Source organism: Fukomys damarensis, unplaced genomic scaffold (genome assembly GCF_012274545.1).
Source record: "Fukomys damarensis isolate Sample0158 unplaced genomic scaffold, DMR_v1.0_HiC HiC_scaffold_13, whole genome shotgun sequence".
Classification (NCBI taxonomy): Eukaryota; Metazoa; Chordata; class Mammalia; order Rodentia; family Bathyergidae; genus Fukomys; species Fukomys damarensis.
The window spans coordinates 1,295,720-1,318,803 of record NW_022900925.1 but is presented as its reverse complement, the minus strand read 5'-3'; the positions used below and the strand labels follow the sequence as shown (position 1 = coordinate 1,318,803).

At 50.2% G+C, this 23,084-nt stretch overlaps 3 protein-coding genes across 7 annotated transcripts in view; 1 reads left to right on the top strand and 2 right to left on the bottom strand.

The window, feature by feature from the left end:
• The window catches only part of LOC104858630 (ribonuclease E), a 19,886-nt gene extending 19,235 nt beyond the window's left edge, over positions 1-651 (bottom strand). The window contains exon 1 of the mRNA XM_033762723.1: positions 506-651. The gene's annotated coding sequence lies outside the window, so the exon portion shown is untranslated. The remainder of the gene's footprint in view (positions 1-505) is intronic.
• Positions 652-1,668: 1,017 nt separating this feature from the next.
• On the top strand, positions 1,669-17,464 carry B9d1 (B9 domain containing 1). 4 transcript variants are annotated; one of them, XM_010618903.3, is made up of 8 exons: positions 1,669-1,864; positions 3,597-3,665; positions 4,884-4,995; positions 6,125-6,221; positions 6,562-6,624; positions 8,672-8,739; positions 16,529-16,686; positions 17,344-17,464. In XM_010618903.3, the coding sequence occupies exons 1-8, from the start codon at positions 1,802-1,804 to the stop codon at positions 17,356-17,358; spliced, it is 645 nt and encodes a 214-aa protein (XP_010617205.1). In that variant the 5' UTR covers positions 1,669-1,801; the 3' UTR covers positions 17,359-17,464. The 4 variants fall into 4 exon arrangements, with proteins under 4 accessions (XP_010617205.1, XP_010617207.1, XP_010617208.1 ...); XM_010618905.3 differs by lacking the exons at positions 16,529-16,686; positions 17,344-17,464 and adding an exon at positions 12,843-13,644 and having other exon boundaries at positions 1,672-1,864; XM_010618906.3 differs by lacking the exons at positions 16,529-16,686; positions 17,344-17,464 and adding an exon at positions 12,096-12,827 and having other exon boundaries at positions 1,674-1,864.
• The window catches only part of Epn2 (epsin 2), a 49,559-nt gene continuing 41,664 nt past the window's right edge, over positions 15,190-23,084 (bottom strand). For both annotated transcript variants that reach the window (XM_010618900.3, XM_010618901.3), the window contains 4 exons: positions 21,813-21,986; positions 21,187-21,273; positions 18,697-18,912; positions 15,190-16,021 (listed from right to left, as the gene is read on the bottom strand). In XM_010618900.3, the coding sequence (XP_010617202.1) occupies positions 15,723-16,021; positions 18,697-18,912; positions 21,187-21,273; positions 21,813-21,986 (776 nt within the window). In that variant the 3' untranslated portion in view covers positions 15,190-15,722. The remainder of the gene's footprint in view (positions 16,022-18,696; positions 18,913-21,186; positions 21,274-21,812; positions 21,987-23,084) is intronic.

Genomic DNA, 23,084 nt, shown 5'->3' with positions numbered 1-23,084 from the left:
AGTGTGAGGGGTAGGAGGGGAGTATAAACAAGGTCCTGGGGAGGCAGTCAGGTCCTCCCCTGTGTAATGTGTCTGACACTCAGGGTCTCCAACCTATGAGACCCACAAGTCTCCTATCAGTTGCATGAGCACTGGCTGCCTATAGTCCCCTCCCCAACAGATACCCTTACTCACCTGGGTGGGGTATGCAGTGGGTTCAGGCTGAGCCGTAACCCCACTTCTCTCTCCTGCATAGATGGCTGTGGGACACCCTTATCTGCTCCCAGGCTGGCGCCTGGTTGCTGCAGGGTGGATGATGTGGAGGCCCAGCCTCCCGAGTCTGAATACCTGTACATCCCTTCATTTCCTGGATTAGAGATGGGGTCTTAATGTCTCCTTTGACACCTCCACCCAGAGGCACCCCAGGGAAGGCAGAGGAAGTAGTGAGGGTCTTTAGCTTGTGAAGTCCTGGGTGTGAGTCCAAACTCAGCTGACTGAACTGCTTCGGTGATTGCGTCCAACTCACCTTCCCTGTCTGAATCCTCTCCTGTGAAATGCAGTTGCGTTCAGCAGGGCCTGAGGGCACAAACCTGTAATCTGAGAGCACAAGTTCGAGCTCAGCCTGGTCAACTTTAGTTACATAGCAAGATCCTGTCTCAAAATAAAAAATAAAAAGGGCTGGGGATGTGTAAAGGCACTGGGTTCAATTTTTTTGTTTGTTTTTTGAGACAGGGGGGTCTCACTATGTATTGAGATTGACCTGGAGCTCACTATGTAGCCTAGGCTGGTCTCGAACTCACAGAGATCCTCCTGCCTCAGCCTCCCGAGCCCTGGGATTATAGGTGTGCGCCACCACGCCCGGCCAATTTTCTTTTTAAATGAAGATGTGTTCAAGTGTTCATTCATTTAAAATGTAGTCACTGAGGGTTTACTATGTGCCACGCAACAAAGATGCAAGACTGATGCGACTCCTGGACTCTAGCTGGCAGTGTAGCGGGGGAGGCAAACGTCAGGCCGAATTATGATAATAATGAATTGGCAAACACAAACGTTGTTGAGCTCTAAGAGTAGCTCCATGCACGTGTTAACAGAAGCTGTAACGCCCTGAGAGGAGTAGCAGTGACCAGGCTTAGGTGCCAAGTGTGGCGCCTCAGCAAGGAGAGGTGACTTACGTATACACAGATTCTTGAGGCCAGAAGGCAATTTTGTTTAGTAAACATTTTCGGAAGTGAGGGTCTCAAAAGCCACCGGAAGCACACCCTTAACCTGAGGCAGGGAGCTGCTTGGCCCAACCTGAGGCCTCTTCTCAACGCCAGGAGTTTAACCCCTACGCACCCAGGGAGCCCTGGCCACACCGCCGGCCTCCCTCTACGTCCTGCCAGCAGGGCCACAGCGCCACCTCGTGGCGAAAGCGTGTTTTAACACTTGGCTTCAGGCGGGTTTGAGTCTGAGGTACTTCTCCCCCACGACTCATCTTTTCTCGCTATCGCGCTTCAAGCAAAGTAGTTCTGAGACACACTGCGCACACATTTCGTGCGGGAGTAATCGGATGCGGCCGGGTTCTGCGAGGTGGGAGGACGGTCCTCATATTCCTAACAGAGGAATGAGCGAGAGGAGCCCCGTCCATCTGGCCCCACCCCCACAGAGTCCCGCCCTGACAGCAGCCTCTAACCACGCATGCGTGCCGTCACAGTGGCCCACGCCTTCGCGGAAGGCCAGATAAGAAATGTGTCCAGTGCGCCACGCCGTCTGTTTCCAAAGCGACCCCGGTGCCTCTTAGCAACCACGCGAGCGGCCGGGGTGGGCCTCCGGCGCCTCTGCCATGGCCGCGGCGAATCCCAGTGTCTTCCTGCTCATGGTCAATGGGCAAGTGGAGAGCGCCCAGGTGAGCAGCCGCGGACTCCCCCGGGGCCCGTCTCCCGGTCTCCAGGGCCCTTCCCGCAACCCCGAGGGCTGCTTCGTGGCTTATAGAGGGCCTTGTCGTTGCTCCCAGCTTCTCGTCGAGGGAGAACGGCGCTGAGGGGCATGGTGCCAGCTTGCTGGGGATCCTAAGCCTCAATATGCAGTTGAGGAAACCCACCTCGAGAGGTTCAGCTGGTACCGACTTCACACTTGGCCAAGCCTGTGGACCTGGGCTCAGATCATATCCACTTGCTTGAGTCACTGGCAGGAGCCTCCAGCGAGTAACTGGAGGAGCGGAGGCTCAGCGGACACACGGGGCCGCGTCCTTAAACGACTGTCTAGGGCGTCTGCACTGCGCGCAGTCGGTGCCCCACTCGCCAAATCCCCATCCTTGAACTTGTATTAGAGTCAGGATATTTTGGTCAGTCAGATCCAACGATGTTGAAGGCCTTGACTGTTTTCGGGGAGAATGTACCTGTAAAGACTGTCTGTCTGGTCTTACAAGGACCATTTATTATAAATAAAACCCAGTCTCCAGCAGGTGCTCACTATGTGTAAGACAAAGCGTTCTGCCCTGCTCTTTCAGTCCTCATAGCAACTTTTCAAGGCAGATGGTGCTAAGGTCCCTCTGCCTATGGCTGGGGAAACTTGCCCAAAGGATATGGTGAAGCTGGAATTTGAGACCAAGTCTGTCTGACGGGCATCACTTTGCTACACTGCCCTTTCAGGCTGTTTGTTGGAAGTGACCCTCATTATTCTCGTATCAGTGTGAGATTTGATGAAGATGATCTAAGCACAGCTCTCCCAGGCCTAAGGTTCAGTCACAGTCTGCTGCCTTCCTCATTCATCAGGAACTGCTGTAAGCGCCCACCCGTTTACCTCCACCTTGGCCTAGTACCCAAGACCATCCTCCTCTTCCCGTTCTGCCGGATGATGGTCTTCCAGCTGGACTGAGTGCTTTCAGCACCTCCCTTCCCCCAGTGCTCTTCCTTCTGCTCTAGACCGACCATTCCCTGTCCTCCAGCCCTCAGCTCTACCATGCCATATGCTGTGTTCTTATGGCTCTCTGAGTTCTCTGACCTTTCACATCAGCACTGGTCCCTTAGATCTCATCTGTGCTCATCCTTGTGGCAGACACTAGGGACACAGAAAACCATAAAACCTGTTTCTTCCTCACAGTCTAATGTGGACGACAGACATAGACACAGGTATTCAGTGCCTTGATAAAGGAAAGCAGAGGCTGAGGGGGCCAAGAGGTGACCCTTAACACCAGCCTGGGAGTCACAGCAGGCTCTCTGAAGGGGGTGTTTTGAAGGATGAGATGGTACGAAGATGGGAAGGGTGTATAGACAGAAGGCAGAAGCCAGGCATGGTGGCGCAATCCTGTAATCCCAGCAAGAGGATCACCATACGTTTGAGGCCAGCCTGGGCTACATAGTGAGTTCAGGAGTTCAAGGCCAACCTGAACTACATAGCAAGGCCTTGTCTCAAAAAAGTTTAAAAAAAAAAAAAAGGCAGAGCCTGAGCAGAGAGCAGTAGCAATTGGGTCTCTCCCACAGACGCCCCCATCTCAGGCCCCAGCCTCTGCTGAACTCCATTTCTAGGTTCCCAGGGGCCTCCTGTTCAAAAATCCCTGTCAGCTGCTCCTGTCTAGCCAATATGTGAGTCTCAACTTGAGTCCCCAGAAACAGAATTCCTGTATGCTTTCTCTGCAGTTTCCAGAGTATGATGACCTCTACTGCAAGTACTGCTTTGTGTATGGCCAGGACTGGGCCCCCACGGCGGTAAGCTGGGCTCTTGGGTCTACTTTACTTCTGGCCTTTTGACTATCAAGGTTTCTAAAGGTGACTCTCACAACCTTCCCCTCCGTTCCAGACCAACTGAGAGGTAGACACTTGAGTTCAAAGGGGACCCAAACATGAGATTGTTCCTGATGAAGCTGGTACAGAGAACACAGCCACCAGTGGGGTCCCTGATATGTGCTCCAGTCTTCACTCCCTCACATAGCCATTCCTGTGACCTGGCACATGGCAGCCTACAGGGATGTGTGGGCAGGTCTCAGAAAGCCAGCCAGAAAGTGGCTGAGCTATAGATGCCTTGGGCCAGTCCCCTCCCCAGAGGTGTTGGCGAGCTCCAGAGGATCAGGGTAGTTCAGGGCTCTCAGTCCAAGGCCTCCACCTGGAGAGAGGTGGAGGTGAAGACCTCAGCTGGTGTCATGCTTTACTGTTTGCAAAGCACTTGTTTAGTCTTTACAACAGTTTAGGAAGTGAGGGCCCAACTTGTATGACCTTTCTGAGCCTCAGTTTCATTTGTTCAAATAATACTTATTTTCCATCAGCCATTCATTGAATAACTGTAATTTAGTCTTCTGGATATTGAAGATAACCATGGTGACCAAAACCAGACAAAAATCCTCGTCTTCTGAGAGTACACATCCTTGGTGGAGATGGATAATTAGTACATATTCTGTTAGCTAATAGTAAGTCCTGGAGGGAGAATGAAGTTAGCAAGCAAGAGCTATGAGGGAGGCTGGATCCTGGAAGGACCCACTGAGAAGGCTGCTTCTAGGTAAAGATCTGAAGGCAGGGAGGGAATAAGCCATGTTGAAATCTGTGGGGAAGACTTTCTGGGGAAACGGAGCAGAGAGTGTAAAGGGCCTGAGGCACTGGGATGCCTGGCATGTTTGAGGAGCAGCAGGGAGGCAGGATGTCCAGTGAACAGGGTGAGGGGAAGAGGGCTGAAAACATACAGGGAATCCTGGGGCAGATCTATGGACCTTCTGGGAGTGAAAGGAAGGAGCTCCTGTCACACCTTGGTGAGATAACGCATTAACTTTTCAGCACCTGAGAGGTGCTGTCATCTCTTAGATCTTTTTGTTTTACAGTGTAGGTCTTGGTAGAAAATAGTTGAGGAAAAAGCCCTCCCAACTACCTGTCCAAGGTAAAGGGAGAGGGTGTGGCCACCTGGAACTCAGACCAGCCATCACTGTCATTGTCCCACAGGGTCTGGAGGAGGGAATCTCACAGATCACTTCCAAGAGCCAAGACGTGCGGCGAGCCCTGGTGTGGAACTTTCCCATCGATGTCACCTTTAAGAGCACCAACCCCTTCGGCTGTGAGTTTGCACCCTGCACCGTGGGGGGCCAGAGCTCTCCTGCGGCATCCCCAAATCAAGCCTGTCCCTCATCCCACACCACTGGCTACATTCAGAGCACCACTACTCATCATCTGGGACCTTTTATTTTTGAGATGGGCAAGCCTTGAATTCACGGTATAGCCCAGGCTGACCTAGAACCTGCAGCAGTCCTCCAGCCTCGTTCTCCTGCGGTCTAGAATTATGGCTATGTGCCACCACTCCTGGCTTCTGGGAACTTACTTTTTTTACTATAATGAAATTAAAGCTAGAAGCCAATGACAAAAGGATGGTGAAAAAAATCCCCATCTGTTTAAAAAATAAGAAAATCACATCTTAAAATAGCCCATATGGAGAAGAAGAAATAATAATGAAATTAGGAAATATTTTGAATTGAATGATGATGAAAATACTCAGCTATTAAAACTAGGCAGAGGCACTATTGTAATGGCTTCAGAGGTGAGGAGGCTGAGATGCAGAGAGATTACATAATTTATGAGGTCATTCGGTAAGGGCTGCAGGATAGGAGCCTGGCTGGCAAGCTGGTTCCCAGCCCCTCCTGGGGCTGTGATCTCCCCACACATAGAGGACATAGAAACTAATGAGGTGAAGGCACCCAGTTAAGGACCTTGGTGTTGACAGGAAATGGATGTACCTATTAATATTTCAAAGCGAAATACCTGGAATGCCTTATTCTCTCTCTGGCTTCTCTAAGACCCCTCCTCCCCGGTCCCATGAGCTGTGCTTTGCGTACCTGAGGGTGACCACTTCCGTTAGAGAAACTACCAGAGAGCAGGTAGCAGGCCCTTGTCAGATCTGACACCACAGGGGCCAGTGTCTGACATAGGGCTCCAGAGGTGCTTTCTGTGCCCATCAAATGACAAAACAACACTTTGGCTTTCTCCCCTGCTATGAACTGTAGGGAGTGCCTGCCTGCACAGCAGTAGTGCCACAGGAATTAGCAGGATGGGAAGGAACCTTCTCAGTACTCAGGGCTTCCATGTGCCTCCATGCCTTGAGTGCTGTCCTGGGACTTGGCTGGATATCCTGTTCTCTGACAGAACCCTTCACGGCTTCCACACATGCTGACCCCAGCCTTGTCCTTTCCAAGGGCCACAGATCGTGCTCAGTGTGTATGGACCAGACGTGTTTGGGAATGACGTGGTCCGAGGATATGGGGCAGTGCACGTGCCCTTTTCACCTGGCAGGTAAGTTGTGCCTTTCTGGGCCATGCTGTCCTGGAGACTGGGCACTATCACTTGGCAGTGCATCTTGGGCTCAGGCTGGGAATGCCTTGGAGTCCTCAGGGCCTAGGCAGCTCAACCTGGAATATGGTGGGTGTGGCCCAGATCTGGGAAGAGACCCAGACCTCAGATGGGGAGGTTAGAGAGTGCACCCTGAGAAAAAAACTCTCTTAGACTCTACCCTCTGTAAGCTGCAGCCACACACTTGCTCCATGTGGGTCCCAGCACACTCTGCCAGAGGCTTTGAAAGCACATCAGTTTCCTACTACTGAGCACATTTTTTGTGTGTAAATATTTGTTGTAGGCACAAAAGGACCATCCCCATGTTTGTGCCAGAGTCTACGTCTAAACTACAGAAGTTCACAAGGTGAGAGTTCTATCTGAAGCCTCCGGCAGCTCCTTATCTACTTGATGAGTGGCTGTCAAATTTTGGCCCTCACGGTGTGCTTGGAAACCTTACCAGGCCTTCAGACTGTTCTACCTCATGGGGACAAATGGAAGTGGGGCCTGGGATTGGAGCTGCATGGAGTCACTGGGATTCCTTAGTCCTGAGAAGAACATGAGTTTAGCATTTTAGAAGTAATCAGCATGTCACTGTGGCCAGTAAGTGATAAACTAGGAGACTGGGGTGGGGTAGGGAGTAGGGAGACCAGGGAGACAGGCCTGGGCCAGCCTACAGGACCTATGAGAGGGTTCAGAGGATAGTTGCTTGGAGCAGGCTGCCAGCAGGAAGCCCTCTTACATGTTATGACTCCCAAGTAGGAGCTCGGAGGGCCAGTAGGCCTCAGCTGACTGACTACAGCCACCACGGCCGCCTGCAAACCTGGTCAGTATCAGGGAGTGACACTTGGTTAGAACCCTGCTGGGTGGAGGGACAGATAACCCAAGAAGCCACACTGAAATCTGAGACTTGCAGAAGGGAAGGACAGCATTCTCCGCTGGCATCATCCCAACCATGTGGGTGCCCATGGGCCCTACAGGCCCCTCTGGGAGGCCACAAATTGGGAAAGGGCTTAGCCAGATGCCCCAGGCCATTGTCCCCTAGAAGTGAGTGTCCATCCCTGGAGCTGTGTGGGAAGCAGTGGTCAGATCACGTCTGTGGGCTTAGGGAAGGGGATGGGCTTCAAGAGCCCACGTGTCCATCCTGCCCCATAGTATTTTCCTTCCTGGTGAAGGCTTTACATCTCACGCCCCAGAGGAAGAGTTTGGGCCTAGCAGTGAGAGGTCCCTGAGAAAAGGGCTTTGTGCTGAAAGATGGAGGACATACAAGCAGGCTTCTAGCCTGGACCTAGGGGTGGCAGCTCAGTGTCTGGACATCTCTAGCCCTTTACACAGGTTCCCAAATTGGCAAAGCCATGTGTTCTTGGATTATAGGACCAGGGAGAAGTCTGATCAGTGAAGACAGCATGTGATATCACAAACTTGGTGTCCAGAAGTCCAAAACCTGTACCACTGTGCAAAATGCGGGATGCTGGCAGGATTGTGTTCCCTCAGGAGGCTCAGAGGAAGATGCTGCTCCTGCCTCTTTCACTTCCTGTGGCTGCCCACTTTCCCTGGCTTATGGGTGGACCTCTCCTTGGTCGCATGCCTCCTCCATGTGCATGTCTCCCTCTGCATCCTTCCGTGAGGACAGTGATTACATTAGGACTGTCTCAGATAGTATCACTAGGTTACCCCAGATGATCAAGGATAATCTAGGGTAACTTCCACCTTGTAAAATCCTGAATTTAAGGTTACATTCAGTTTCCAGGAACAAGCACCTGATTTCTTCCAGGGCTGTTAGCCTGCTACAGCCCTCCAACCTAGTCTTCACCTGGCAAGTAAGATGGTATATGCTCCAAGACCCAGGCACATTCCTTTGTGTTTAGAGTTAACTTTAGCCAGATTACTACAGTGCTCTGCTGGCTCTGTGGCTTCTGCCCTGCTTGCTTCCCATCTGCCTGCTCCTTACCTGCCTTGATTCTCAGCCCACTGGGCCCTTACCTGGAACATTCTCCCCGGAACAACTGTCTTCTCAGCCCAATGAGCAAACCACTCTGCATGCAGACCCAGCAAAGATGGTGGGATGGGATCTGCCCCCACAGTAGGGGATGTACCCTGGGCCTCCGTCCTCACAGCCACCTGCAAGATGGGTGCTGTTAGAGCCTTGCTCTAGGATGGGGAAACTGAGGCTCATAGAGATGGTGCCTCTGCCCATCCATTGAGAGTCAGTGAACACCCCTCCCTCACTATGGTCTACAGTCCTGTAGTCCCTATGGGAGGCAGCACATGGAGCCCATTGCAGTGATGGTGCCTATCCTCAGGGCACAGGAAGTACATCGTATTGCCTTGGCTACCAGAGGGCCATGTCCAGTGTTTGATGCCAGGAATCCCCAAGTGGGACCCTGCTCATGCATGTTCTCCTGTGTCCCCAGCTGGTTCATGGGACGACGGCCGGAGTACACAGACCCAAAGGTGGTGGCGCAGGGCGAAGGCCGGGAAGGTAAAGCATGCTGCCCCTCCCTGACCCCAGCTCAGAGGCAAGTTGGAGCCTGGAGAGGGACTCGGTAGGCCCTAGCACCCAGGACCCCAGGAAGTAGGTGATGGTGAAGGCCAAGCAACTGCCAGGCATCTGGGATCTGGTACTACAGATGGCCCGAGAATTTTTTCAGAGCACCTTGCAGATGTGTACCTAGTTGGAGCAGAGGGTTTGTCATGTCTGTGTGGCCCACTGTATGTTGCCTCTTGACCTCCCACTGGGGCACATGGGCAAAGTACCATCATCCCATTTCACAACAGAGTACTGAGAGATGCCCAGAGCACCCTGGGTCTACCCCAGCACAGTTGGCTAATGCTACCCTCTGTCCCCAGTGACCCGAGTCCACTCTCAGGGCTTTGTTACCCTCCTTTTCAACGTGGTGACCAAGGACATGAGGAAGCTGGGCTACGACACTGGGCCTGCAGACATACATGGCATCCCAGGGCCCAGCCTGCCCCAGGGCATCCCCAGGTGAAGAACGTGAGTCTGGCCAGGCAGCCAAGTAGCCTCCTGTTACTCAAGGATGTCTTTCTGGAGTCAGCCACTGACGCATCAGCCTTAAGTGCAGCCTGGTGCTGTTGGGGGTTTGGGCACAACAAAATAGTTTCATATAATAAAGTCACTTTTCAGAGAACCAGATGGGGCTGCTTTCTATTCCCTGTGCCACCCCCATCCCCACGTGGGAGCAGGCCTCCAAGACCCTGCCTCATCTCCAGCCCTGTGGAGCACTATGCTGGGTAGAGGCTGCGGGAGCCCCCAAAACTCAGGTGGCTGGCCAAGATGGGAGACTGGACAAGCCCTGTGGCGCAACACCTTGGCATCTGTGAGGATCCTGGGCCACTTGCACACAGGTCCCTGTAGTGTTCCAACAGGAAGGCCTGAGATGAAGTCCCCTTGCCTGCATGCACACACACCCTGGCGAGTCATGCCCTGCAGCTTCCCCTTCTACAGTCTCAGGTGAACACTACAGAGCCCCCAGACTGCCACAGAGCTTCCCTCAGTACAGCAGAATGCCAGGCTACAAACCACTGCAGGTCTGGCCTATCACTGGAGCTTGCCCTAAGCAACCATCTGAACAGACCCTCTTATGTTCTCTTATCTCTCAGGGCACCCCCATCCCTTGCCCGTCACTGTGTGTTCTGGAACTCCTGGTCTGGCCTCAGCAAAAATACTACAATTCTAACCATCTCTGAGGCTGCCCCATTCCCTATACCACTCTTGAGTAGCACTTCTTTCCTCTCATTCTCATGTACCATGGGCCCAGAAATGGGGTGTGTCCATGCCCCTCATCATTTCCAGACCATTTCTTCCTAGCTTCCAGCAGGCCCAGCCATCAAACCACACTGGCCACCGTCTGTGTCAACAACAATATGCCTACATTGCCTTTTCTCGGGTTTTTTTTGGTGGGGGGGTACAGGGATCAAACTCAGGACCTTGTGCTTGCAAGGCAGGCAGCAGCATCACTGAGCTACATCCCAGCCCTCTCCAGCAGATATTCTTGGTGGCACTGCAGCCCAATCTCTGCTTGGATTGACCTTTATCTCAACCTTGCAGCCGCTCATTTCCAGGGTCAGAGCTGCTTGTTATCAGCTACTGCACCATCTTAGATCTAAGCATCCCTCTCCCAGACCACTTTCTCATAGGTCCTCTGGGGCACCCAGTCCAACTGTCCACCCAAGACCAAGCCACCAACCAGCCTCCCCTCTTTTGCCAATCAACTCTTCCCTTTCTAGCCTCCATCTTTCAGCACTGGTGGTTGTCATTACATGCACTCATCTATAAGCCCATGGAACCCTCCTGTCCAATATACCACTTGTCCAAACCTCATCCTGCTGGAAACTCCCCACCTGCTGCTCCACCTGCCCAAGATTGGAGAATGCTGGCTGGCCTACCTTCCATCCCTGCTGCACTCAGAGGCCTTCAATCTGCCCAGAGCCCAGCTGTAATTCTCAGTCTCTGAGAAGACTCTCCACACCTGTCTCTTCAGCCCTCCGGGACCCTTTCCACCCCTCCTTGAAGCACTCCCACCTGGTGCTACAACTCACACCCCAGAGAGATGCCACTTTTCTGATTCCTTCCTGAGGTTCCTCACTCAGAAATGCAGAGGCCTCTTGCTTCTCACAGATGTCACAAAGTGCCCTTCCACTACCAGAATGGCCTCAGGAAGCAACTACAGGCAGGAATCCCTGAGGACCTCCACTTCTTGGCCTCTTGAAGATCTTTTGTCTATCATCTAGCTTTGTCTGTGTACTAGGAAGTGAACCTAGGGAGTGCTGAGCCACATCTCTAGACTTGTTTTGTTTTGTTTTTTGGTTACTGGGGATTGAACTCAGGACTTTGCACTTACAAGGCAGGTGGCAGAATCCAAGCTAAATCCCCGGCCCTCTCTAGACCTTTTTGAGACAGGGTCTCACTCAGTTGACCAGGCTTGGCCTGAAACTTGTGATCCTCCTCTCAGCCTCTCAAATGCTGGGATCAGAGGTGTATACCACTACACCCAGTTGTACATCCAGGTGTTTTTGTTGTTGTTGTTCTTTGAGGGGACATTTAGAGCCAATGAGATGCACAGATCTTAACTGTACTGTGTGTGGTTTTAATTTGGTTGGTTGGACTTGTCTTTGTTTTTAGTTTTTTTGGTACCAGCGATCGAACTCAGGTCCTTGTGCTTGTGAGGCAGGCGGTGGCACCACTGAGCTAAATCCCTGGTCCTGTTTTTGTTATTTGTATTGGTACTGAGGATAGAGCCCAAGGCTTCACACATGCTAGGTAAGTATTCCGTTGAGCTACATCCTCAGCCATATGCTGTTTTTACAAATGCGCAAACCAGTTGGGATTGAGGCTCCTCGTGCCCCTCCAGGATGATTTTAAGGTGGGTTATGTGGCTGCTGAGCCAATGGCTTTAGAGGGAGACACAGAATTTGCAGTGAAGGTTGGCTACTGTTGTGCTGTCACAGTAGAGATGAACTCAGGAAAGAGCTTGCCAGTTTGCAAGAAGAAATGGGAGGGAACAAAATAAATCTAAAAAATGTTGGTATCAGAAGAATGAAAAAGGAAAGCCAGGAGCAGTGGCATACATCTGTAACCCCAGCTACTAGGGAGGCTGAAGCAGGAGGATTGCAAGTTCAAGACCGGTCTCGAAAACTGAGCACGACCCTATCTCAAAATAAAATTTATGCAACTCAGGGTGCTTGCCTAGCATGCACAAGGTGAAAAAGCACTGCCAAAAAAGACGGAAAAAGGAGACTTTCTAGAATTGATGCAGATGATTGAAACTGCTTTGGATAATAAAGACCTAATAAAACTTTCTCATTTAAACACAGGAACTCAATTTTTTGGTAAATGCTGGGTGAAGGGTTGGCCTCCCATGGTGATCCAGATGTCACAATAATCACCATTAACCTGAAGAGAATCTTGGACAGACCACAAGGATAGCACAGCTCTTGTCTGAGGATGAATGAACTTCATGTGTGCATTATCTATTACTATTGCCCCTTCCTGCACTGTGCCTGCTGAAGTCCCATCAGCCCAGCAGTACGGACAGTACCATACTAGGAGACAGGGTTGTGGTGGTGGTAGGGCGGCACCAAAGTAACTCTCTAACCAAAACCATTTGTACTTCAAACTATTGGGAAGTGAACAGCTCAAAAGACTGTCAGGGTTTAGAGGGCACATGCTTTCACAGGGCCTGTGGACCTGGACCAGTGCCTTGGACTTCAAGAGGTCTTGGCCAGGAACGACATGTGCAGGGAGCAGGCAGAAGCTGAGCACTGCCTCCCCATCCCCATTGAGCTCTAACATCCACCTTGGAAGTAGCCAAGGGGATACAAGATAGGCCTCCCAGAATAGGCCTCCCCTAGCGACCAGAGCCTGGGTCCATTGTGGAAATGTCAGCACTCTCCCCACTACAATCAGCTTCCTCAGGTTCTTCCCGCCTTTCACACAGGGCCACCTCAGAGGTCTGGTTCTGCTATGGACCAATGGTTGCCCGTATTTCCCAGTTCACTCTTCCATTGAGTGGAGTCTCACCTGTGAAAATCACTCCTGATGCAATGTCTCCTTCTTGTCAGAAGAGGGTATGGTGACCACCTCTGGCAGGACCTGCATCCCCCCATGCTCCATGGAGACCCTGGGCTTTGAGCAGGAAGCAGAGACTGATGGGACCTTCTGATCCATGTGTGGAATGAATGACTTGATGACCTAAAGGCCAGCTGTGATAGTGCCCGGCAATGTGGAAAGTAGGTCCATTTCTTGTTCCCTTGGGAAGAAAGGAAGTTGGACCCAGCTCATAAGATGACAGGGTGCAGCTTCTTCTGGAACAGCTCTTCTATGGCATGGACATTAAGTACAGAACATGGGAGACCTGAGGCCCAGCCTTGGAGCTGGCACACTCACTGCCACTCCTTTCAAAGCAGGCTCCATCATGAGGTCACAAGGGGATGAATGCTAGAAGGGAACTTGAGACACCCAGCATACCCTTCCAACCGCCTGTGACAGTGCCCCACCAAGGGCAAGTCTACCATCTCCTAAGGAAGGGTTCATGGCCACCAAGATCAAGTGGTGGCCTGACTAACAAGCCAACCTGATCCTGGGCAGAAACCGGCTCCCTAGCCTGCCCAGTCCTCTCCTGTGGCTCAAGACGGGTAAAGACAGTGGGGGAAGGACACAGCCAGAAACTGAATCATGATACAAATGATAAATTATATTTATACAGTAAATAAGTATCAACAGTCAACCCAAGTTCAAAACCAGCCACCGGCCCCTGGGTGACTTCCTCCACCATGGTGCTCATCAGGGGGAATGGTGGCACGTGTGCAACATGTGTGGCAGCAGCCGGTGTGGCTTCATGATCAGTGCAGTGGGCAACAGGAACAACATGCGCTCAGAATGGCCTGTGCTAGGAGGCGGGGCGAGGGGCTATCTTCTTGGGCCCTGGTGGCACAGTGATGGTTGTGCTGGGGGCCTCAGTCATGTCAGGAAGGGGCTTTTTTCTATTACAAAAGAATCACAGACCCTAGGAGCCGAGTCTGGTGTGCTGACCTGTGGGCTTCCAGGCTCCACACCACTGGAAGGAAATCACTATCTTGGGCAGGTGCCCTCCTCCACAACCACAGTGCCTTTCACCCTCTACTAGCCTTCCTGAATGACACTGGAGTCTAAGGCCGGCCACAGGCCTGCAGTTCCAGAAAGGGTGGCTGGTTGGGAACTCAGGCCTGGAGCAAGGCAGGGAGGGTCTCACAAAGGACTCAGAGCAGTCCTCACTCAAAGCCATCATGGCCTCCTGTAGCCCAGGGACCACTGCAATTTCTCCTGGGCTGGTGGCTAAGAGTCAAGTCTCTTTCTGGAACCAGAGAGGGGCAGGTAGGTGGTTAGCTGCCCTTGGAGCTGCAGGTGAGAAGTCTGTGTTGCAAAGCAAGTCAGAAACACCCACTAGATTGCTGGAACGTACAGTAGGACTCATGAGGGCTGTCCCTTCCCTGGGGAAAAATAAATCTTCTCTGGTCTATAATTTGAGACTTAATACTTTTTTCACAGTGGTGAGTAGAATGATGACAGGATGAGGTTGGAAGAGGGAGATAATAGTAGTGCATGTTTGTTAAAACTCTATCCCAGGTGACAATGAATGTTTTCATCTTCTGTAACCTGTGTCTGGGGCTGGTCTGTCCCCCAGGGACCCATGAGCACAGCAGCCCTTCCTACCCAGGACGACTGCTGTTTCCAACCATAACCTGAGTAAGGACTGAGATAGAGGAGAGCATAGAGGAAAGGCTAAGGTGTTCCCTCCACTTCTGACACACTGTAAACAGAAGTCCCTATTAATCCCTGTGTGTCTTTAATTAAAAAAGGAATTAGTTGATAAAACCAGTGAGTCACATTCATACATTAATTTTTTTTCCTTTAACTTCCAAGATGTTGGTATACTGGTAAGAAATAAAGCCTCTTTCATGATCTAGCTGAAAGAGCTGAGAGTTGATTGGTTTGTAATTAACCAAAAAGGGAGACAGAGAAAGGAAAGGAAAGGCAACTGGAGGCTACAAGTTTCCGTTACTGGTGGAGTTTGTGGGTTTTTTTCCTCCCCTTAAATAAACATCTTTTTATGTAATCAAATTCCTATAAAGAATTTGCTTTAGGTTTCCCATAAGGCATGTTTTTGTCATCCAAACATCTCTTCCTTTGTAAGTTTTCTTAGAGTTAAAACCATAAATAAAGAGAACTTAAACCACTAAAATGACATGTGCCAAGATCTTAACTCAGCCAGACCTGGTAAATTCTATCAAAACTAGACAGTTAAATAAAGAACCACGTTATAAAAATATTAGCCAAAAAAGACTATTAGATAATTCTGCAAACTCAAATATGAAACTGTACTAAACAAAATATGTGCAAACGTGTACAAGCATAGAGCCACATGGCAAGGTTATGCTCAGATTAGTTTTAAAGCTTGCTCTAGTGAATTTAATTCAAAAGTTGTCCATGGTGGTAGTGTTTACTTTGAACTCACACAAGAGTCAAAGGAAAATAAAATATGCACAACCACTTCTCCAAAAGTCAGTGTCGAATGGGGCTGGAGCTTCATCCCATCCTTACCCAGGACTGTGGCTGGGTCAGGGGGGATAGAGACAAGGCAACTGTCCCAAGTTCTGGGCTGGGCAGCATTTGAGGACCCTTGGGATGAGGCTGGGATGAGGACAACACTGACAACTTCACTTCAGCATCCAAGGCCTCAGAGGAGCCTGGTCAGGCTGGGGAGAGGCAAGCGGCCGTCTCAGAGAGGACACCTCACATGCCATTCAAGTCTGAGGGTTTGGGCTATAAAGGGCATTCCTTTTACCAGGAAGCTGGAACTGAAGGCCCTCACACCCCACATCATACCCTCAGAGTCCTTGCTCAGTGTCCTCTGGCACGGGTGCTCCGTGCATTTGCTCTGGGTGGGTCCTAGGCCCAGGGCACTACAGAAGGAAAGGGTTGGTTGTGCTGGTGGCCTGTGCTGCTGATGGAGGCATGCCCACGCTGCTCACCATGTTCATCGTTGTGGGGCCCAGGGGGGTCAAAGTGGAGCCACTGGCCCCCAGAGCTGGATGTGGGGCTGCTGATGTCATGGGGGCCACAGCCATGGGCTCCATCCCCGTGCTAGGCCCAAAGGATGTGCTGCTGCCCAGGACTGGACTTCCCCTGAGCTGGTTCAGCGTCAATGGCTGGGGCTGGTTCACCTGGAAGGGGTTGACAGGGGCCGAAGTGGTGGTGGTACCTGAAGAAAAAGCAGGAGGGCAGAGGTTGAACTGTTAAGAAAGCACTATTCCCTCCAGTGGTAGGGTACAGCCACCCTCAAGAGATACAGCTCTCCACAGATGTTGGGGGGGGGGGTTGATACACAGCCTTGCCATGTATTCCAGGCTGGCCTCAGACTCACAGCAATGCTCTTGACTCAGTCTACCCAGGGTTGAGACAGGTGTGTGCAACCATGCCCAGATTCATCCGAATTCTGATCAGGGCTATGTGTGCTCTGGTCCCTGCTGCACGAAGGGCCTGCAACAATGGTGGCCACATCCACAGAAGACACTAGCAAGCAAGAATTGCCCTCTTAAGGACCAGGAGACTATAGTTGTGAGAAGCCTGTGACATGTCCAGGGTCAGAGAGCTAAAAGACAGTGCTAGCAGCATGCCAGGTTTAGGACCCCAGGTCCTCTGGAGGGCTAGTGCCCAGAATGCTGTCAGCAGCAAACAGCTGCCCTGTGACCTCATTCTATCTGCCCAGCTATGACCACAGATGCCTGGGAAGCTCAGGAACCTCAGCATGTAGCTTGCGTGGCAGTACCTATGTGGCACTGTGGGACACTGTCTTCCAACCTCCCTCAAGCAGGAAGTGTCTTCCACCCATTAAGAAAAATGAGAACCAAGACCTGTCATATAAAGGTATGAGATCCCAACAATGAATGTAACTTTACTGTATACCTAAAATGTAGCAATAAACTTAATTAAGAAGACAGCTGGGGCTCTTTGCCAAGAGATGTGGTTTGCCAGCACTGAGTCTCCAACCCAAGTCAGCATGCTGGTCAAGAGTGGCCAAGTCACTACTATGGAGACAAAGCTGCTTGTCTCTTTAATCCTCAAGGGGGAGGAGGGCTCGGAAGTCATCCCTGGTTCACAGCTGAGGAAGTGGGACACTGCAGAGGCATAGATGCCCAGCCAGGAAGGGAAACCAGAACTGCATCTCTGGTCCATGCAACCACAAATGACCATCAAGACCACCTGTGTGGCCTAGAGAATGGCCCCAAAGGTCCAGCAGGGCTGTCTGAAACTCCTTCATCCTGGCTGTGGCCTCTAGGGTCCATGATGGGTTCACTGCGCCAAGGTCCCTAGGAGATGTCCTCAGAGCTAAGGACATAGCCATGCACAGGAGCTCCTGTGGACCCTGCGGGCTCACTGGGGGTTGAGGTGACAGGAACTACTACTGGGCAGGTGTGGGAGCCCGGCCATGGCCCTCTAGGTGTTTGACATTTAAAGGGAAACTTCTTCACCTCTGCACTCAAGGCATTGATACAATCTATGTAACATTTGTTACTTTTCTAGGACTCTGCTTGTTAAAATTGTTTTTTGACCCTGCAATGGGAAAAACTCACAGAGACAGCCACCGATCTGATGTTCTTTGTAAAGAGTCAGAAAATCCTACAAATAGTTGCTTGGTGCTTCCTGTTGATGTGAGCCTATAAAAGGAGCTTTTTCTGTGAAATAAATCAGACTTCTCTTGGTCTCCACTCAGGCTTGAGGGTTCTTTCCTTTCTCAATCCTCACTCCCCAACTCAGGCTGGTTCATGTTGTGACGGCCAGGCTGCCACAGGCAGGAACAGGCTCCAGGCTGACTGAGGTCCTCAGGCCCTAATCTAGTTCTACTCATGGAGCCACCCTCCTCTGGGCCACCATATCCTTCCTGACCTAGACTGCAATGGGTGGGACCCAGGAACTCCACACACTCCACAGGCCACAACCCCAGGCCCTCTAGAGCCAACGGCCACTCCTCTGCAAGGCCAAAAGGAGAAATAGGTCTGGGATCCTCTGATCTTCTGTATCCTGGGGCCTGATCAGAGGCTCACACACATTCCTGCAAGGCATTGGGGGAACCCTTGGAGGAATCTGTGCAGGAGGAAAGGCTTCTCAGAGGAAGAGGTCATCTAGGCTGGTTGTTGGGGAGGAAAAGAGGAGGGAGGATATTCTAGGCATGCTTTAGAGGTAAAGTGGGGTTCTCTCATGTTTGAGGGACATAATAGAGTTCAGTGCAGCTGAGGCATAATGTACATGGGGAGGGAAGATGAAAGGGCTGGGTTACGGATGCCAGAGCCAAAATAGTGACCCTAGATACTGAACCAAGCAGCTGAGGGCCTGTCCCATAGCCAACATGGAGCCCCTGAAGGGCATAGATCAGAACTCTGCGTTAAGTACTATGGAGGGGTCCTTAGGTCCCCAGAGAATGGCTTATGCCAAAGGATCATATTAATTGCTGCCCACAGAGGGCAGATGCTGGGCAGCAAACCATGGCTCTTTCTCACCACAGCACTACTCTGCCTGCCTCCACCTGACCCAGAATCAGCATTCACTCCAGGGTCTCCCTGACAGGAATACCCAGTTAGGCAGCTTCTTTCTACTTGCTGCTCTCAACTGAGAGGGGAAACTTTCTCATGTCCTCCCCTTTTAAACAGCAGCTTCTATAACCCACCCCATGTGGCCCTGGAGAGAGATGGCTGTATAATCCTGAGTTCCAAATGAATCTGCTCCTTTCCAGACCCTGTAGCTTGGGCCTCAGGGAGACCATGGTAATAAGAGACCCCCTAAAGTACAAGAGAGTCAGAGTCAGATCCAGGGCCATCACACACCCAGTATGAGGGAGAGCACAGCAAGCAGCCAGATGAGGAGTGGGCACTTTCCTACCTGGTGCTAGGAAGGGGTTAAGGGACTGGGATGGTGGAGCAGGCCTGGTCACCAGTGAGTCCAAATTCACCAAAGCAGCATTGGGGCCCAGGAAGGATTCTGGTGTTTTCCGGGCACTGCTGGGTTTGCTTGAGTCAATAGTCAGGGGCTGAGACTCAAAGGGGTCAGGGCTTGTAGTTCCACTTTTCTGGGATGGTAGAGAGGTCACAGACTCAGCTGTAAAACAAAGATACACATGGCATGGTGAGCAGAGGTAAGGGCCTGAGACCATACACCTAAAGCTGCCAACCCCATGAGCACAAAGCAGAATGTAGACATTCCTGATGCCAAGGCTCCCGGCACACACATACTGTGTATAGGACACGATGTCCCCTCCAGTGTTCTATCCAACAGTCCCACATAGACACATAGCCACCCAGTGGGCAGGTTAAAAAGACATGTACCCACATAACACCAAAATGCAGGGACATCTGAACAGTTGATGAGCAAAGAAAACTATATCAAACTAATAAGTAGAAAAGACAAAATTCAAAATAATATGGAGAGCAAAACCCTTCAAAAATATTAATGTTATTTTGGGTTGTCGGTAAGGCATGGATAATTTACATTTTTTGTATCATTTTATATTTTCATTTTCTATAGTGAACACGAATTTCTTGATAGTAAGAATGAAAATGATGTTCTAAAATAGTCAACAGAGGTGTGCTGAGCTGGGCTGGAGGGCACATTTGTTTTCCTGGGATACACTGTGGCCACAGGCTCAGGGTTCTTCACAATCACACTTTCACTACGTAATGCCACTTCTATGAACCCCATCTAAGGAAATAATGCAAAATGTGAACCAGGTTTAAGCACAAAAATGTTTACCACTGCATTTACTTTAGTAAAACAGGAAATGAACCTACAATGTCTCCCCCAAAATTGATTAAATACCAGTGTGTCTTGGTTCATGAACTTAATTCTTTCCATGATTCTGGTCACAAACCAAATTGGACAAGAACTGAATCAAATCCAAAGGTTAGGTTCAATGTTGATCTTATGGAGAAATTTGATTTGGTTCTCACGCAATTTGGTTCACAACCAGAATGTGGAAAGAACAGAGTTTGTGAACCAAGGTACCACTGTAAATTATTGGTGAGCAATCTACATGTGCTAACAAAACGATCACTATTGCTGAGCAATCGTGGATTTCTAAAGTCTGAAAATGTTTCAAATTTTTATTCCATAAAAATTAGAATGGGGGCCAGGGACGTAGCTCAGTGGTTCTACCTCCTGTCTTGAAGTGTAGTTTGATCTCCAGTACCAAAACCAAAACAAAAAATTAGGATGGGTCAGGACTTGACTTTATCTGATATTATGAGTTAAACAAGAGCATAGGCCTGTAATCCCAGCACTCAGGTGGCTGAGGAAAGAAAACCATGAATTCAAGGCTGACCTGGACTACACAAACTTGTTTCAAACAAAAAAACCCAAACAAACAAAGAGTTTAGAAAAGATACTGAAAAGAAATATAGAGGCTGAGTATAAGTAGGATTACAGATGATTTTCATTTGCTTCCATAAATGCTTCCCATTTTCTACAATAGGAATCCTTCTACAAGTGCAAATAAATACCTAAAATTTAACGTTGAACCAGGACCAGGCTGCCTTCTGAGGCATAAAGGAGTTGAAGGCAATGACAGGTTCGGTTGTACTATGGCCCACAGAGACTTGTGGAAGCTTGTTTTTAATTTAATAAAAGCACACTTTTCAAATCACCAGGTTCCCAAAGCTGCCTCAAGTCTCCTTACTGGGAGTCCTTGAGTGAAGAGGGGATGGAGGTGGAGGCCAGAGCTTCCAGGCAATTACCTTAGACCAGGCCCAGCAGGCTGTTGGGGGACAGTGGAGAATAGAAAGAACAGGGGCAGGGGAGGAGGAATAGGAAAATGAGGAGAGAAGCACAGACAGCAGAGGGAGGAAAAGGGGGAAGCTGTGTGTGATTAGGAGGTGAGGAAGAAAGGACACTGTGTCTAACCAGGACTGAAGTCTCCTAGGCATCAGCTGTCACCTGGGGCTGGGGGATGGAGTGGGCAGAGACTGGCTTCATCTATGCCCAAAGGGAGGCTATCTTGGAAAAGGAGGCATTTTGGGGAGTGGGTAGTTAATGGGAAGGTGACTGGAGAGGATGGCTTAGACCTGGTGTGGGCCCACATTGCACAGAGTAAGAGAGAGGTGGGGCATCTGCAGGCAGAGTGGCTCTGGCTGAGCTAGAGACATGGCCCAAGGGAGAGGGTACCAGATACAAAACACAGGGCTCAACATAAGAAAAGGTTAAAAGAAAAACTTAACCTCATGACTTTTCACTGTCAATGTGTGAATTCCCAGAATTAAAAAGCTTTAGGCTACCAAGATCAAAATGTATGAAGTTGGTGAGATCTGAAAGCTGGTATTATTTCTGAAATAACTGAGCTGGCCAAATGTACAGAATATTATGGAAAGCAACTTTACCTACCTGTTTTTTTTGAAGTTCGGAGGTTGTCAAATTCAGAAAAGTCATCTTTAACTGTACCATTGAAATTATTGAAGACCTCAAAGGACCCTGCGGGGTTACACAGAAGCTAGTGACTGATGGCATCTCATCTGACTCCACAGAACTCCAGTTGCTCAAGTCTACACTAGGGCAGGAGAGGCCTCTCCTGCTTACTCCACTTCCTGGGGCAGAACTCACTGGTAGGCTAAGGAGAGGACAGCAAAAGCAGGGACCCTGGCCTCCCAGTGCAGGAACGGGACCACCAGCCTCCATAGGAAGGGGCTAGTGACAGTGCACATTTCTGAGGTGAGGGTCTACAGAAATGGCCTGGAACAGTGGTCAAAGTCAACCCACTGGTCTGGAGTAAGGACAGAACCGTGGCTGGGGTCCCTACTTAGCACCTCTCCCAACACCCTCTAGGGGAGGCCCTCAGAGGGAGATGGTGGTGCACAGATGGTTTTGTGAACTCCTACTCACTCTAGGGTGCTTGAGATCTAGGGATGAGGACCAAAAGCTAAGGAGGGGCAGAGGAGCAAATGCAGCAAACCAAAGAACAGTGGAGCTACTGGGCTGGAGGCTCTCAGGGCCTGGACAAGATGGGCTCTCACCCGAGGTGGATATAGGCTTGGCAGCCGACGTTGCACCCCAGGCATCCATTGTTTTTCCGGAACTGGGGGGAGGTGGCTGTGAAGCTGCCCAGGGATCAGAGGTCTGGGGAATAGAGTGTGTGCTGGCAGTGGTGGGCACTCCCCACGGGTCCACAGAGGCTGCTGGCTTGACACCTGTACAAAGGTGAGGTAAGAATTTAGAGATGCTTTCAGAAAATTCTGAGCAGCTGGAATAAAAGGGGAAAGATACCGTGGCCCACGCTGGAGTCCCTGCCCTCTGTCAGGTGAGGCAATCACCCAATGGGTACTGTTGGCCCCACCAGCAAGGCTGGGCAGAGCTGTAGCTGTAGTTCAAGCAGCCCACCTTCTGGGAAGGGAGATGCCAGGCCATGAGAGGGAACAACCACTCCAGGAAGACCAGAGAGGTCACAGCTGAGACCTCTCCATGCTCCCTTCCATACAGTAGGCTTACAAGGGCGTCCTAGGCCAGCCGCATTTCAACAGACTATGGGATAAGCCTATCCCCCCTCTAAAAGAAGCCTGGCAGTTTACCCACTCTACCCTGGCTCTCTAGAGGCCCTGGAGGCACTTTTTCCCACCTGCTTTGAGTGGTTTCTGCTTTCTGAAAGGAGAAATGAGTTAAGTATTGAATAAAGAGAAATGAGTTAAGTATTGAATAAAGAGAAATAACAAAATAAACAGCTATGTACTTACCATCAGTTTAAGCAAAAAAAAAAAAAAAAAAAAGTCAACTTCAAACTGAATGGTAAATTCAACTCAATGGGTCACAACCCCTTTTTTGAGGGGGTGATGAGAAAGGATCTATGTAACTCAAACTTAACCTCACTATACAGCTCCAGGCCGGCCTTGAATTCACTGCAACCATCCTGCCTCAGCCTCCTGAGTGCTGGAATTACAGGCATGTGTCATTACACCTGGCTCACAATTACCCTTTTTTTTGAATTGAGAAAATCTGCATGCTTCTATAAAGTAAAGTGTCAGTCTGAACATGTACATCTTCCAGTCATGTGTGACATGCCACATTTAAATACTACTGTCTTTCAGGGACCATAGCACACCTCCCAATGACCCCTCTCTCTCCCACCTCACCCATACAAACCCTGTATCAGCCATTCTCTTGCTTTTCCTTCTTGTTTATCATATTCTGCATACCTTTAAACAATATATTGGTTAGCTAGTCCTATTTCCTGAACTTTATAAATAGAAATGCACTGTATGTATTCTTTTCTGACTTTGTTCATTCCACATTTT